This window comes from Callorhinchus milii, unplaced genomic scaffold (assembly GCF_018977255.1).
Source record: "Callorhinchus milii isolate IMCB2004 unplaced genomic scaffold, IMCB_Cmil_1.0 Scaffold9, whole genome shotgun sequence".
Lineage (NCBI taxonomy): Eukaryota > Metazoa > Chordata > Chondrichthyes > Chimaeriformes > Callorhinchidae > Callorhinchus > Callorhinchus milii.
In genome coordinates, this window is record NW_024704750.1 from 22,613,409 (window position 1) to 22,630,425 (window position 17,017).

General features: G+C 41.6%; 1 protein-coding gene across 1 annotated transcript in view; it reads right to left on the minus strand.

Annotated features, from left to right (window-relative positions):
* rps6ka5 (ribosomal protein S6 kinase, polypeptide 5) overlaps window positions 1–17,017 on the minus strand; it is a 52,006-nt gene that overhangs the window by 24,896 nt on the left and 10,093 nt on the right. The window contains exons 2-3 of the mRNA XM_042338173.1: window positions 5,545–5,616; window positions 3,530–3,748 (exon numbers count right to left, since the gene is read on the minus strand). Of these exons, the coding sequence (XP_042194107.1) occupies window positions 3,530–3,748; window positions 5,545–5,616 (291 nt within the window). The remainder of the gene's footprint in view (window positions 1–3,529; window positions 3,749–5,544; window positions 5,617–17,017) is intronic.

A 17,017-nucleotide genomic window follows, 5' to 3' on the forward strand; every position in this document is an offset into this window, starting at 1 on the left:
TTGCACTGGCAATTTCTCCACAAGTAATCTAATCCCACTCTCTCGCTCATTCTCCCCCTGCTCCCCCATCACCAACACTACCCTTTAATATTCCAGATTTTTCCAGGCATCTATCTATTCTAATTCTCTTTTGAAAGAATGTATGGACTCTGCTCTAACGACCGTTGATTAAGAGTCTATTTCACAATGACACAACCCAAAGAAATAAAAAATACAACTCAGCATTAGGTTAGTTGCAGTTTCAGAAAGTCTCAGGACTAAAAGCTTTCTGTGAATGCACAAAGCGCAGTCAGGGACAGGAGTGCAACCTCATGAAGTTGGCAGATGAAGCTTAATGTGGAGAAATGCAAAGTGATGAATTTTGGGAGGAAGAATGAGGAGCGGCGACATAAGCTGATGGTAGAATCCTAAAGAGGGTTCATAGAAGTAAATCGTTAAGGTGGCAGGACAGGTAGATAAAGCTGTTAAAAAAAAAGGGATACTAGGCTTTATAAACAGGGACATAAAATACAGAAGTCAGGAAGTTATGATGAACCTTTATAAAACACTGGTTAGGCCTCAGCGAGAGACTGTTCAGTTCTGGGCACCACACTTTAGGAATTATGTCAAGGCATTGGAGAGGGTGCAAAGGAGATTTACCAGGATGGTATAAGGAATGAGGGACTTCAGTTATCAGGAGAGACGAGAGAAACTAGGATTATTCTCCTTGGAGCAGAGAAGGTTAAGAGGAGACTTCATAGAAGTTTTTAAAATTATGAGGGGATTTGATAGGGTGAACAAGGAGAAACTGTTTCCACTGGCGGGTGGGTCGGTAACCTGAGGAAACCCGATTTAAAATAGTTAATGATAATAATCCTTGCATTTGAGATAGCGCTTTCCACATCTTCTAAATGTCTCAAAGCGCTTCACAGAATATACTTTAAGGTGAATTAACTGTATATTTGTGGGCGAAATGTGGCAGCAATTACACACAGCAATGTCCCACAAACAGTCGTGGATTGAAATTACTAATTTATTATTGGGTTTTTTTCTTGAGGAATTATTATGTGTTCAGTTGTGGGCACCTCACTTTAGGAAGGATGTCAAGGCAAAGGAGATTTACCAGGATGGTATAAGGAATGAGGGAATGAGTTGTTAAAAGAAACAGAGGGCAGATGGGGAGAAATGTTTTGACAGAGCGAGTTGTTCGGATCTGGAATACATTGCCTGAAAGGGGTTGGAAGCCGATTCGATAACAACTTTTAAGAGAGAAGTAGATAATTATTTGGGACACAAGTTTGCAGGGCTATGGGGAGAGAGCAGGGGAGTCGGATTTATTTGGATAGCTCTTTTAAAAGACCTGGCACAGACACAATGGACTGAATGGCCTCCTTCTGTGCTGTATAATTCTATGCTTCTACGATAAACCAGAAAAGTACTTTTTCTTCCACTTAAAAGCAAAAATAATTCAGTGAACCAAAATATAATTTAATCTTACATGAATACACAGTACGCAGACACTGCTACTTGGCACCAACAATTGCCTCTGAAACATGCTTCTCGCTACCACCCCACCACTTACAATTTCATTTTGCCTTCAAGAGGTGATTTTTTTTAAATTAAAGAAAATTATTAAAGAGTCCAGGGACCAAGCAGGAAGATGGGATGTGGCGTCTCCTATAGCTCGAGTTGAAAGATCAGCTTCTGCGTTGTAACGTTCTACGATTCTAAGTTCCGGATATTAAAATTTAGAGAAAAGTGCGAACCATTTTGCTCTCTTCAAAATGGGGCGTCTTTTTAAAAACATAGTTAAGAGTAACTTTTTTCAGAATGTGGAACCATAGATATTTACAGAACAGTAGTAACCTATTTGATCCATTATATTAGTATCAGTGTTAGCTCCTCCAATGATACTATTTCCTTCTTTGCCCATATGCTCTGCTCATCTTCCTGATTTGTGTGTCTATTAAATCCCTTTTATATGCCCCCAATAGATTGGGCCGACAGCCACCCTTGGCAAGTCATCCCATATTTTAATAAGCCTCAGAAAAAAATTCTTCCCAATTTGCTCTTTGATGATCTTTAATTGGTGCCCTCTTGTCCTTGAACCACCTACTGACAAAAATAATTCCTCAGCCTTTAACCTCTCAAACCCTTTCATTATCTTGAATATCTCCACCATTATCAACCCTCAAACCTTCTCTGCTCCAACAGAAAGACAACCTTTGAAAGATTCTGTGGTAACTGGCTCACTCACGAATTTGGAAATGATATAAACACCTTTTCTACAACATTTTCACACGGTTTTCACAAAGCATTACAAAAGACAGCGCGTTGCAACAGTGCCAACGTTTAACATTTCTATTTCGGTCTGCAGTAAGCCAACTGGAAATGACTACCTCTCCCCCAAACACTAAGGCTTTGAATCGTCAAGACAGTAAAAATAATCCATGGGCTCTTAAAATTTCTAGGCTGAAATCCAATTTGTGTTTGAATTATTTCATGTTGATATAACTTTTACTCAAGTTACACGACTTGATGCCAAAACTGGTACAAGAGATCTAGCCCATTCCTGCTCTACTCGAAACCTGAACCAATTGCTCAAAGCAAAACCTTCCCATCCTGGCCTGGCCACAAATACACCAGAACTCCGATTTGAAATCACATACTGCACTTGGAAGCCACAAGAGAGGTTTGGATTAAAATGGCCCTTTCCACCCATTTGATCGCACTGTTTGAGAGTAACTATGCTATCACCTTCCAATTAAAGTATCAAATGGTTTCTTAAATGAATCTAAGTATTTTGCGTCAACTTCCCTTCCTGGTAATCTCGTTCAGCTGTTAATTATACTCTGTAATGAAATGCTCCTGGTGTCTGAGCTAAACCTGCTTTCACAGTATTGACTTGGTGTCCTCTTGCCCGGGGCAGTCTCTTTTTGGTCAGTTCAGTGTCCGACACACGTGGAAACCCATTCCCCTGCTTAAGAGTATCCAAGCCAAACAAGTTCCAATCTTTCACCTGTACTTGGAAATTCTCTAAGTCAGGAATGGAATGCGCACTACAGTATTGATGAGGTAGTCTCATCAGCAGTACCCTGGAGTACTGTTGGATCTGTTTAACTCGGGAACCAAACTACCAAGATAGCCATAGAGGGAGTTGAGTTGATTCTAATATTCCTCTGCCAAATGTGTCACCTTGGAGCCATTTCAGCTTCACGGAGACCATACTTAATCCCTCCGCAGATTACAGCTATGTAAACACCTCTACAGCTTGAAACACAATGAGGAAATCTTAATCTACATTTCACATTATGGAGCCCATCTTTGTTATTATTTCAGGCCGGAGAAAAGATAATGACAAGCTTGCCTGTGACCAAGTAGCTGAAGGAGCTCCACATTATACAGGGTATAGAGCGGTAATAGTAGAGAGAATTTTGATCACCGGATTGGGCCAATAAACAAGCATTATAGAAATTATGGTCAATGTTGCTATTCACTGTCTCGAGCTTTACACGTTTACAATTTCTAAAATAATTATGGTTTGTGTTACCTAAAATAAGATGGAGTTTTGTGTCCGTCTGGAAGGCATAATGTAACGTGACGAGGAATGGTGACTGTCGAATATGTTCCAATACTTGACGTTCTGTTCTGGTGTGTTCTGCGGTCTTCGCTTTCTGAACTATTGATGCCTTCTTCAGCACTTTCATGGCGTAAAGCTTCCCAGTGTCATGGCCACTGATTTTCCTCACAAGAAATACTTTTCCATAAGCTAGAAATGCAGAGAGCCACTGAGGTCAATACAATGGACAGAGTCACTGCTTCAATTAACATAATGACAGTCTATCACACTGCATGACAATTCTTGGGATTTAATTAACTTTACTGGCAGAAAAGACATTCCCTCCCTAATTCCCAAAACACAACAGATATTATTAACTTGTGCTTCCAGGAACACACATCTTGCAGTCAAATTTGGTACGAGAATAACCCTAGAACAATGAGTGAGAAGGGAGGGGGAAAACACACAGTACTTCCTACATATAGACAGTACCGGGAGCTCCTCCACCCCATCGCTCCGTTTTTCCTTCACTAGAAAGTTCAGAAAGTGTCAGCTTGGCTCACTTGGTAGCACGCCCACACATGGTCGTAGAGTTCAAGCTCCTTGCCAGGTTTAAGCTCATAGTACCAGTTGAAACTCCAGTGAATTGTTGGGAGATCTGTCTGTTTTTAGGTTGGAATTAAAAATCCTGTCATGCTGTTCAAATAAGGTTTATCCCACTATTCTGGCAAACGATGCTCTCCATAGTGCAAATGACTGTGAGCTTACTTACAGAAACAGTCACCACATGAGAGTAAATAGCTACAAAGCACTGAAATATTTTAACCTGGTAACGCACAACACAAATGCTGAAAGCATAAATGACTTATCCAGGCTTTTAAAAAAATAATTGCAAAACAACTCTGACCTGTCAGGTTATCAGGTTATAATGTGTTATAATGGGGGGGGGGGGTTAACCTATCAGGTTATACCCCCCATTATAACACATCTCACCAGTGTTTGGCTAAAACACAACCACCCATTTAAGGAGGTATCTTCAAACATATTTTCCCACTAGCACTGAGCGGCAGCAAAAAGTGAAGAGCTCATTTTACACAACACATTCTATCACAAAAAACTTTAGATGGAGTGCAAAGGACTGAATATCATTGAGGCCCATTCTTAAATGCTCTGTACAGAGCAGTGGTTGAGACAAAATCCATATTAGCTTTCAAAAGGGAACTACTACTACGAATAATAATTCTTGCATTTGATCTCGGGCTTTATCATTGAAACGTCTCAAAGCGCTTCACAGGATATACTGTGAAGTTTAAATGCTCCAATGTGAGGGCGTTATATAAATGCAACTTGGTGTTGCAAATAATAATAATCCTTGGATTCAATATATTGCCTTATCATATTTTCAAGAGGTCTCAAAATGCTTTACAGAATAATACTGCAAAGTGAATTGACTGTATATTTTGTGGGCGAAACATGAAGGGACTGTGTATTTTGTGGGTGAAACGCGACAGCTAGTTGCACACAGCAGTGTCCCACGAACAACTATGCAGTGAGTGATCAATTTTTGCTGGGGAATTGTTGGCCAGGCTAGCAAGAGACATAAACTCCCTTCTCTTTTACAATAGTGCCACGTGAACATCCATCTAAACAGGCAGATGGGAACTCGGTTTAATGTCTCATCCGAACCAAGGCACCTCCGACAATGCAACAAAATCCCACTCCCTCTCCTCCCCAGCACTATATTGGAGTGTCAGCTTAGACTTATGAGATTCCAAGAATCTAAAAAAGGAATAAGATACAGGGTTATTGGGGAAAAAGCAGGTAAATGGGGGTGAAAAGATGACCTTCTTTTCCGCTGTAAATTTGTGATTCTAACACCTTCTTAACACCCCCGCCAATACAGTTTCTTAAGATCAATGGTTACTTCACCCTTGATTATCTGTTGTGTCCTTTAAAATATTCTAGATCGCAACAGAAGGCTGACACAATTAACACTGCCCACGTACCTCCTGTTCCAAGGACCTTCAGTAGTTCAAAATTTTCAATCCCAACCTTCTCAGAGTGCCCAGTTAAATTTGCTGTAAAATAAGAAAACGGTGTTAGAAGCAGCAGCAGCTTGTATTTTAATTACATTTCCACAAATAAATTTTAATATTTTCTTTTCTATCATTTCTTTTTGATCATCATGTATGAACTCCTAAATGCTGATTCAGACTTGCCTCAATGGCAAGGACTAGTTGGGCCGAGCGACTATTTTTTGCGCTTGTAAATCCTGACCCAAGCACAAACCAGAGGGAGTAATTTACAAAACTGTTCAAGTTATCCAGACTTTAGCTCAATGGTGGAGCCGATTTGTATAGATTGACACAGGTACCACTATTTATTATCTGATGATATGCAAGAGCAATATCTATTCTGAGAACAACTTTCATTTGTATGGTCCCCTCTTCACATAGACTGTCTGAATGCCAGACAAAGTTAAAAAAAAGTGTGACAAAGCACCAATCTACACTGGAGTTCAGCTGGGAGTGGGACTGCTCCATTGGCTTCAGTGTCCAAGGCAAAGGATAGTGTAAATGGGAAAAGATCATAAGGATTCCCACTCCTATGTGATACCCAGAGAGGCCTAGTGAAAAGTGCACATTTGTGAGCGAGCATCTGGGCCAACAATACCCGCCCCCACCCCCCCAAATAAAATCAGTCATTCACTGCATGGCTGTTTACGAGACATTGCTGTGCACAACTGGGCTGCTGCATTGGCCTACAAATACACAGACACCCCACATCACAGTAAATTCTGTGAAGTACTTTGGGACATCATCCTGACATGAAAGGCACTAAACCAAATACAAGGATTATTATTATAACATCACAACAGGCAGGCAGAACATTTCGGGTTGTCAAAGATATTTAAGCTTCAAGAGCATGTATAAGAAGTAAAAGCAGAGGTAATAATCATGCCTCCACTCAGCACTCTACTGTCGGGACCAAGAACTTGCATTTATACAGCTCCCTCTATGGCTGACGGCATCCTGGAGCGCTTAACAATGGCGGAGACCAATGCGGAGTCAGGGGGACTGGATTATAGTATAGGTGACCATAGGCACGGTCGAAGAAGAAAGTCTTCAGGTGTAACCTGAAAATGAGAAAAGAGGGGGCAAGGCGAAGGGATTGACGGAGTGAGTCGAAGGGATTGAGAGAGGGAACACAGGTTTCTTTTATTTAAAACTTGCTCTACCCATTGCAGCTATGCTCGCAAGCAGTTTAATTTAATCGGCAAATCTCGCTTTCATCTGGCATTTTTATTTGTCCTTGAAAGGGTTGATCTTCACTTCTTAAGCATCTTTATCCCTTAAGATTAAGAAAATGTGCTATTGAACTCATTTGCATCCTTTGTTCACATATTTGCACACATATCGTTTTGGGAGGACTCAGTGGGAAGAGTCCTGTTGGGAGGATTCAGCGGGAGGACTTCTGTTGGTGTCTCTATATCAATTGGTTACAGACGCACAGACAGATATTTTGTCTTTATTAGTATAGATGTATCTCTCTGGAAGGGTATGTGACCTCTGGGTGTGTGACCCAGCCACTTCTGTTTTTGTTTTCAGCTTTCCAGCATCTGCAGTATTTTGTGTTTCATGTGACCACTGTCACAACGTTGATGCAGAATGCTATGCATAACTTTTGGGGGCTTAAATAAAGCATTTTTAATATAGTTTTTAAATCATCAATGATAGGAGATGCCAGAAAAAAAATATGCCCATGAAACTTACCCCCATGCCAGATCTTTCCGATGAGGCATAAATCATGTCTCTACGTCAATCGGTTATTGCACTCTTGGCGCTATACAAATGTAATGTATACAACAACTACTACTACTACTATTACTACTTGGATTTATATAGCGCCCTCCACGCCGGATGGCGTCTCAGAGCGCCTTACAATCACGGATCCCGGGACCGAGCCAGGGGGAGGAAGGTGACCAAAGGTACGGTCGAAAAGAAAAGTCTTCAGCAGAGACCTGAAAATGGGAAGGGAGGGAGCGAGACAAAGGGAGTGAGGAAGGCAGTTCCAGATCCTCGGGGCGTCGTGGCTTAAGGCACGGCCGCCGAGGGTGGAGCGGAGGACTCGGGGGACGAGGAGGAGGCCAGATCCGGAGGAACGGAGGTAACGGGCACTGTTTTGAGGAGAGAGGAGGTCAGAGGGTGCAGAGGAGTACAGGGACTTGAATACAAGGGTGAGGATCTTGAAATCGAACCTCACTGGGATAGGCAGCCAGTGCAGTCTGGCAAGGATATACCCTCACTTCACCCAAAACGTTTAGAGAGCGAGCACACACAAAATCAGCTCCTACTATGAAACGCATGCCACACTACACAATCCTGATTTAATGCGAATTGACAGGTCTTAATATCAAATCTCCACAAACAAACCAGCCACAACTGTGGCACACTGCCAAACAGATTACTAGATTGGTCAGGCACTATTTAAGATACATACATATTACTTTTAATATAGGATGGGTATGTGTGTTTGGAGGGAAATTAAAAAAATACCATTTTGTAGTTCTAAGGAGGGAACCATATTTCGGAATTGAAAAGAGCCACATTTCAATGACTGCTGCATAAATCACTCACAATCTACATTGTGAACACCCAAGATTATCAAGGATAAAAAGATTACAGCTAATCTACTTATACTGTATGGGGCCCTTGCCATAAGAACTTCATCTCAATGAGTTATTAGACCTTGTCCAAGTAGAAGTGCCTAAATAGCCTACATAATGCAATAATGCATCTGTTCTGATGCTTCCGATGGCGAATAGCTATTCATATTAAGTTAAGCCTGAAGCTTCCTATTGCCATGGAAGAGAAAATCCACTCCAGCAATAACGAGTAGAAGAAAGATGTTCCTTGCTCCCAAAACTCAAGAGATTTTCTCATTGGTACTTTGTGTTTCCTATATTTGACAAGAGCCTGCAGAGCACAGTACATTAAAATCTCGAGACAATCTGTGAAAAAAGTAATTTGTTTGAGAAATGAAGATAGTGGCAAAGTTGTTCATTCATTTTTATTACAAAGACTGAGTGCTTTGGGACATGAAAGACGCTCTACCAAATGCAAGGGTGTATGTGAGGGTCGGAGGGATGTGGAGGAAAGTGGAATTCCAAAAAGCAATTATTATTTTAAAACAGCATCTCCTTCTCTCATTTCTACACATGCAGGGATTTACATAGTTAGTATGTCAGAAGATACGATTTAAATAAGCAACAGTGGCAAATCACTGCACTAAACGCGACTAAAAGTACAGTATATTGTCACTCATGGAGAGTGACAGAGTAAACTGGAAACAACAAGTGCATTTTGAAAAGCCTTTAACAGATAACCACAGTGCTACTCAACACGGTGACACCGACTATAAACGAACCTTTATACAATAGATCAATGTCGGCTAAGTTTACATGTAGAATGCAGGCCAGCTCCCATCACAGCCACTTTTGAGAGATGATCAGATTTGCAGATCTTACTTACACCCTCTTAAATGAGTGAAATACAAGTTAATAATTTGTTTTAGACACATTCATTTTATATTCCCGGAGTGTAAACCAAAATATCCTTTAGTTGGTGTGGTCTCTTGTTGTTGTTTAATGTGAAAACAGTGTTTTGAGTTTACTCTGTGCATCCCATTCAGCATCTTATACACCTCTGTAAGATCCTCTCTGAGACTAGTTTATCTGGGTGTTCCTCAAGCATTGCAGCTCAGTCATCAAAACACTGGGGATCTGCTTTGTGGCTTTCCGCAATACAGTGTCTAGGACAATTAGTTCACCTTGTACCACAGCAAACAGAATTGAGCAAAGAGTAATCCAGAATATTAACAGAATAGAAGATCACAGACTAGGAGATCTGAAATACTGGGTCCCCACCACCTGCAGCAATCAAGGTTATTTTACTAAATATCAGAAATATTTTTAAGAGTTTTATCTTGTGCTAGAAATCTAGTGAATCCTTTCTACAGAAAGCACACGCCCTAGACTTTCCTTCCTCTTTAAGCTTTGTATCCAAAAATCTACTCCAAAAGAAGCCACTATGATCAAACACAAATGTAATGAATAATGCAGTAAAGCTCGAGGCAGAATTCCTGAGCCAGAATAGAATCAGTAATGCTAGTCTCACTCAACATCGCATCTCCAGAGAGGTCACATAAGGAGAAAAACAAGCTCTTCTGCTTTGCTGGAAAAAACATCAGTTCAAGCATTTTCTGAAGCTTGAAGCAATGAAGACTTAGTCACATGGTGGCCGTTTATAATTCAAGGCATGGAGGACCCCATCCTACTCTTGTCAAGAAGAAGTTGAAAGAACTAGAGAGTGTGTGTTTAAAAAAANCAACTTTCAGCAAAACACATTTTGGCTGCTGCATTAAGATTTGCTATGCAAATTTTTGAATCAATCCATAGCGATGATGATGCAGGCTCCAACACAACTTCTTTGGGCACCAAATATTGTCACCAAGGTTTCCATTAGTTCCCAGCAATCCCTCTCCATCCATAGCACTCAGCAAAGCTTATAATAATAATAATAATCCTTGCATTTTTATAGCGCCTCATCACGTTGTTGGGACATCTCAAAACGCTTCACAGAATATACCCCCAGAGGATCGAATTCAAGATCCTCATCCTCACTTACAAGGCCATTCACGGCCTCGCTCCCTCCTACCTCTCCGACCTACTATCCCCCTACCTACCTGCCCATACCCTCCGTTCCTCTGGCTCCGGTCTGCTCCACATTCCCCGCCCCAACCGCCCTACTATCGGTGGTCGGGCCTTCAGCCTCTCAGCCCTGAGGCTCTGGAACTCTATCCCTCAGTGTCTTCGCCGCTTCCACCCTTTCCTCCTTCAAGGCCGGTCTCAAGACCTTTCTCTTTGACCGAGCCTTCAGCTCCCCTCTCGACTCTCTACCCCCTCCTCGCTCCCTCCCTTCCCTCCCCTCACCCTGACCATTTCCCCTCTGCTCGGGTCCTGACCCAACTTTACAGCGCCTTGGGATGTCCTCCCGACGTGAAAGGCGCTCAATAAATGGAATCTTGTTGTTGTTGTTGTATACTGTAAAATGGAATGACTGTTTTGTAGGGGAACATGGCAGCCAATTTGCACACAGCAATGTCCAGTAAAGGATTGAATGACCAATTTTTTTTAAAAAAAGAATTATTATCTTGGAAAATATTCCATGATCCCATTTCAATGTCACAGGAGCATTGCATTGATGGGAGATGCAATCCTTCACGTGAGATGTTAAAACAAAGTCCTGTATGTCCGTTCAATCCTGTAGCTCAATGACTAGAGCACTTACTTGCCTTGCAACTGAGTGGACCTGGGTTCGATTCCCAGTCAGAGAGAAGCATTGGGCAAGTTTCCTTACTCCACATACCTCTATTTACCGAGCAGTAAGTAGGAACCCGGTTGTTGGTCAATCGACGAATTGCTTTTCGTGAGGGTAATAATTCCTTAAAAAAAACAATTGGTCACTCAATCAATGACTATTTGTGGGACACTGATGTGCGCAGTTGGCTGCCGTGATTCGCCCACAAAATATACAGTCAATTCACTTTACAGTATATTCTGTGAAGCCCTTTGAGACATTTCGAAGACTTGATAAGTTGCTGTATCAAATGCAAGGATTATTATTAAAGATCCTGCAACATTATTGAAAAACAGAAGGGAGTTTCTCCCAGCATCTCAGCCAACAATCTTCCAGATTAGTTGGTCATTCACATTGAGTCCATTTGTAGGACTATGTTGCTTGCAAAAAATGCCACCACACTTCAATAATTATTTGTGAAATGCTTCAATACATTTTCGCTTGATTACATGAAATAAAAATACAAGTTCTTTCTTTACTTCCTACTTAAGAACAATAAAATTCTACTTGATCCATTTGTTCACACCTTGCTGAAAGGTTTGTTTCAATAAACTGCGTTGTTCATATTCATTGTGGAAACTTTCACTCTACAGGAATGCAAGGGCTTTGGGCCATTTGTTATAAGTTAAGATTTGTGAATGCTTCAAAAAAGTGAAGGAAACTGTGGGAAAAGACTGTAGGAATCTCTTTCTAAGATGCCTTTCAAACAAAACTGAATTACACTTGGGATCACAAACTCTCAATGTGGATAAACACAGAATGTTCCCAGGACTTAATGGATGCCCTTCTGGATTATAGCAGTCCTAAAAATACACATGGATCTGCATTGTACGTACTAAAAAAAATTCAACAATTCAAATTTTCTCCCAAAAGATATCATGCACATAACAAATGTACACACTCACACCAACATTTCCAAGGAGGTGAAAGCACCACCATTGCTGTAAACCTCCACGCCACAGACCAGAACATAGCAGTCTTACTCTACCCTTCGCAGTCCTGAGCACAGTACTCCAGTTGTGTGCAAGTCCTGCCTCAATTACAGGTGAGCGCCGGAAATATGAGCCTGCTACAAGCGAGGCAGTGCATTATCGAAGGATGCTCTAACCATATTGGTCTGTAGGCAACATATTTAAGCAGTTACAGTTCATTACAGTTTCACATGCCCTGGTCACCACTCAAGCTGTGAAGATGCTGCAATTGTTTGGTGACATTCTTAATTTATTACAGCAGCTAAGATCGTGATTATAGATTTTCACATTACATTAGTCAGTAGTTCAATCACTTAAGGATTTACAATTCAGTTCTTAGTATCATTAACAAATCTTACTTTCATTCCAGGCACTTTACTAAAATTGGGGCAAAATGGGTTATACAAGAAAACTCACATAAGGACATCATTTGAGAATATAACGTTTAATGTGACTTGCGCGAAGTCCGAGTTGCAGGCTAAGTGTATACATCATATAAAATCAAATTTAATCAATAATCTACATTGCATACGTGTAATTCAATGCAGTCGGTAAGTGCACATGCTGTTCTTCTTCACTGCAGCCGTTAAGTGTGCATGAGGTGACGGGTCAAGACTAGATTTTCCACGATTGAATGGCCCATCACTGCATGTACACTTGCAGTGTACACTTACCGGCAAGCCTTGGATCACGGGAAACAAAGTTCTTCTGCGCTTGGGTCAATGGATCAAGACTATATTTCCCGCGATTCAATGTAACTGGTAAGTGCGGGAGTAATGGAGAGTAGAGGAGCGGCGTTACGAGTTAGGAGGTGATTAATATAAGTAGTGCAAAGAAATCTAAGTGGTTTTGATAGGAAACTGAATGGGACTCGAGTGAATGTACAACTTGGGCGAATATACGATTTATAAAGATAAGACTTGTGCGCGTTTTACAATATTTTTATTCATTAGCAAAAAGTGGAAGCATTTGAGTTTTGAACAAGGTCTAATCCACTTTGATTCTTAATCACTGCCATTATATAACCAGTTTGATGCAGTGAACGACGGGCACAGAATACATGACAAAGAGAACATGCTGCAAGTCTCCCATCTGGCAATTCAGCCAACCATTTCCTTTTTTGGCCTTGACAGTGTATTAAGGGGTGGGAGCAGTATTCTCACTTCAGCTACAAATGCCATCACTGGTACAAAGTAAATGGTGACAATACAAGGACATTACCTCAAGAACATCCTGTGATCTCTAGAACTAAACAAAAAACCCTCAGTTTAACCAAAAGATGGTTTGTATTTCAATAAGAATTCCATCTGACCTAACACCTGTTTTGTCAAAATATCACAAAGCACTTCACAGGGAACAACAACTTATATACCACTTTCACATAGGACAGAGCAGTAGAGAACTGCGCAGTAGCAGGGATGGACGCCAAGCAAGGGAAGTGAACATCAGTACCGTTGAAGAGGTAGGCTTTAGGGTAGCAATTAAAGACAGATAAAGAGGAGGGCGAAGTCGAGGGATTGAGGCAGGGATTTCCAGAGGGGCACAGTGGTGGGGGAACAGTGGCTACGCTGCGAGGGGAATGTTGTGCAGTGTAGTGTCTTTGTACTTCTAGGTCAATGCAACAACAAGAACTTGCACTTATAGCGCTCTCCACGCAGTGCAGCATCTAAGAGCGCTTAAGGCGGAGCCTGACTGTAGCAGCCAATTTGCAAACAGTAAACTCTCTACGATACACAGGACACCGGGCAAGATCAGCTCTTTAAATGCTCACCTGAACAGGCAGACCGAATCTCAGTTTAATGTCTTCATCCGAAGGGCAATCCCATGACGATAACCTCATCATCCTCTCATCAATCCCATGATCAGAGGCAATCACTCATGCCTCCAAGCAGAAGTTTACCCTACCATAATATGAATCAACAGCACTATGCCCCCAGTCTCTGAAACTTCTTTCCAAAATCCGTCCACCTCACCCTTCACAAGTTATCAAAATATTCAGTCAATTCACTTTGCAGTGCATTCTGTGAAGCGCTTTGAGATGTCTCAACGATGTAATAACACGCTATATCAATTTAAAGAATTATTAAAATCCGTATAAAGCCCAACTGCTTTCAGTCACCTTCCTCCCACCTTGCTTAGTGATTCACATTGCCCCTCTAAAGTGCTTCAAGACATGTTCCCATGTGAAAAGCACTGTACAAGTTGCTGTTGCATAAACTTGCCGAGTACAATGACTGTCAAGACTATCCTCAGCACCAACACACCAGATTATTTTTCAACACAAAGTTGGCAGTTTGTCAGACTATACAAGTTGGAGCAGATGGCTCAGCAGTTATAAATGGTACTTAAGTTTGTCTCATCTCAACAAAACAGGATCAAAGTACGAAATACCAAGGCTCCCAAAGTGGCATAATAGATGTGAAATAAATGTTCTTGATTCATATTAACACTGACACATTCAAGTTATAACTAGCAAGTATTAGCGCAAATCCACAATTTGGATTCACGCTCATTCCTAGAATTGAGTCTTCAACCTCTATGCCCACGTCCTCTGGAACTCTCCTCCAAAATGTCTTTGCCTCCCCTCTCCCCATCTTCAAAAAAACACAAAGAATTATTTTGGTTAACATCCATGACTTTCCAGGCTCGGTACTTCTCATGATAAGCAGTTAGAATTACTGCAGGCATCTCCCTACCTATCTGATCTGCTGACCCCCTACTCCACTACGTGCTGCCTCTCCTCGGCTGGCTCTGGTCTCCTGTTTGTCCCTCGTCAATGGCTCTATGGTCAAATATGGCTCTATGGTCAATTAAATTCGCACATAAATTCGCACAACCACCAGTGACTATGCCTTCAGCCACTACGGCCCGAAACTCTGGAACTCTCTCCCTCAATCCCTCTGCCTTGCCCTCTCCCCACTTTCAAATCCCACCTAAAGAACTTCCTTTTTGATTGTGCTTATAGTCACCTCCCCTCGCCCTCTCCCCTAGGCTCAGGTCAGACTCTGCCACTGTCAAGCACTCTGGGAAGCTGTCCCACGTGAAGGGCGCTATATAAATGCACGTTATTGTGGTAAAGGTTTTTCTACAAGTTTGTGTAACCACAAATATGAACTGTTTCTATCTGTTCCTGGAAGGTCCCACTGTATATTTGTATACGGGGAAGAAGTTCATTTATTCACTGTCTTCACTACCAATATGCTACAGGACATGGAGTCCTAAAGTTTATTGATTAAAGCACTCGTCTGCAAGCGAGAGGACCTGAGTTTGATTACCGGGCAGGATGAAACTGTAGGATAGTTTCCTTACTTTCACATGCCTATGTTTACCAAGTACGAACCTGGTTGTTAGTCAATTGGGGGATCGCTATTCCAGGAGTAATAATCCCTTTAAAAAGAGTAATGATTTGGTTACTCAATCCACGACTGTTTGTCGGACACTGCTGCGTGCAAGCCAGTTGCACCCAGCAATGTTCCACAACAGTAAGTGGGTTACGAATTTTATTTGGGGGATTGCTGCCTGGGACATAAGAAGTTCAATATCCTGACTCCAACGTGTGACAGTTCAGGTTATCGGAAGAAACATCCTTGTTAGAATTTTAAAAGCAAAAATTAAGGTTAAAAGCAATAATTGAGTTGTGAGAGAAATAGCCCTCAGTGAGTAACAAGATCTGCTTGTTCAGGATGAATCAGTCAGCTCAGTACTTCGATTTACTGGCGCTTGTTTAAATAACTTGCAGGGATTTTGAAACAGCTAAGCCAACCTGTGCTACACTCTACTCTATAAAGAAAAACTGTGGGAGGCTGATGATTGTCACGATGTGGAACACGCAGTACTGGGAAAGGGGCAGTAAAGACGAGCAACGATACAGAGAACCACGGAGAGCCCTGATATGGGAAGATTAATGTAATCCACAAAGCAATGGAAATACAATTGTACTTTAGCAATGGGAAGCTTAACTCAAGACAATAGAAGTAATTGCTATAGAGAACTAAACCAACAGAGCACACAGGGGCACTAACAGCATCTTTTAAAGCCAGGCTGATTTTTCTCTTCTTTTCTCTATTCCACAAAGTTACTGATCCATGCATAGGTCACCCTCAGGGTCATTCTTTATCTGCGAGCCCCTAAACTAAGTGTCAGTGAACTATTTGACCATAGAGCCATCAGAACCAAGCCCAATTCTGTCCTCACATGTGCACATTCCTGCACGGAGCCCTGGATACCGATCAGCAGCGGGAATCCTGACTATTTTTTCTTCCTCCTAACCCACAGGCACAGCTTTCCCAGCTAATATCAATTAAATTCGCACATACCAAGACTGAAACCTGCAACCTTCCAATCTGTATACCTTGGTGAATCACAGGGCAGTTACCTACCAGGCCAGGGGGTCCAACCTTTTGGCTGTTGCAGGCCAGATGCCCTATTTGAAAAACATCTGTGAGCTGCATAAGCAATATTTTTATGTTTCCCTTATGGTTATGGACGTAGCGGGTGGACCAAGTGAAATAGAGGATTAGGGGTGGGGGGCATCAAAATTAATTGGCTTGCGGACTGCCAGTTGGACCGCCCTGAGGAGGCTTTCAGAACTAAGCTGCACCCTTTAGGGAGTTATAACTGCAAAATTTACAACCGGATACAAATGCAGGTGCAGAAAAGGTAATTTTACGCATTTATGCAGATTAACAAACACATTTGTCTTTCGGATGAGACATTAAGCTGAGGCCTGTCCATCGGTTTAAAAATCCTATGGCACGATCTGAAAAGAAAAGGGAGTTTCTCTCTCCCGGTGTCCTGGCCAGCAATCCTCGTTGCATGGCCGTTTGTAGGACACTGCTGTGCACAACTGGCTGCCGTTTTCACTCACAAAATACAGTCACTACACTTTACAATATATCCTGTGAAGCTCTTTAGAGACTTCTTGCAACATGCTAAGGTGCTATATCAATTGCAAGGATTTTTTTTATTTCCCAACAGATGAATCATTTCAGTTCAAAGTAACTCAATTTTTTGGCAAAAAAAAGGCTTTCGAGTCATTGAAATTGCACGGCGCTATATTAATATTTATTTACTAAATCAATTTATGATGC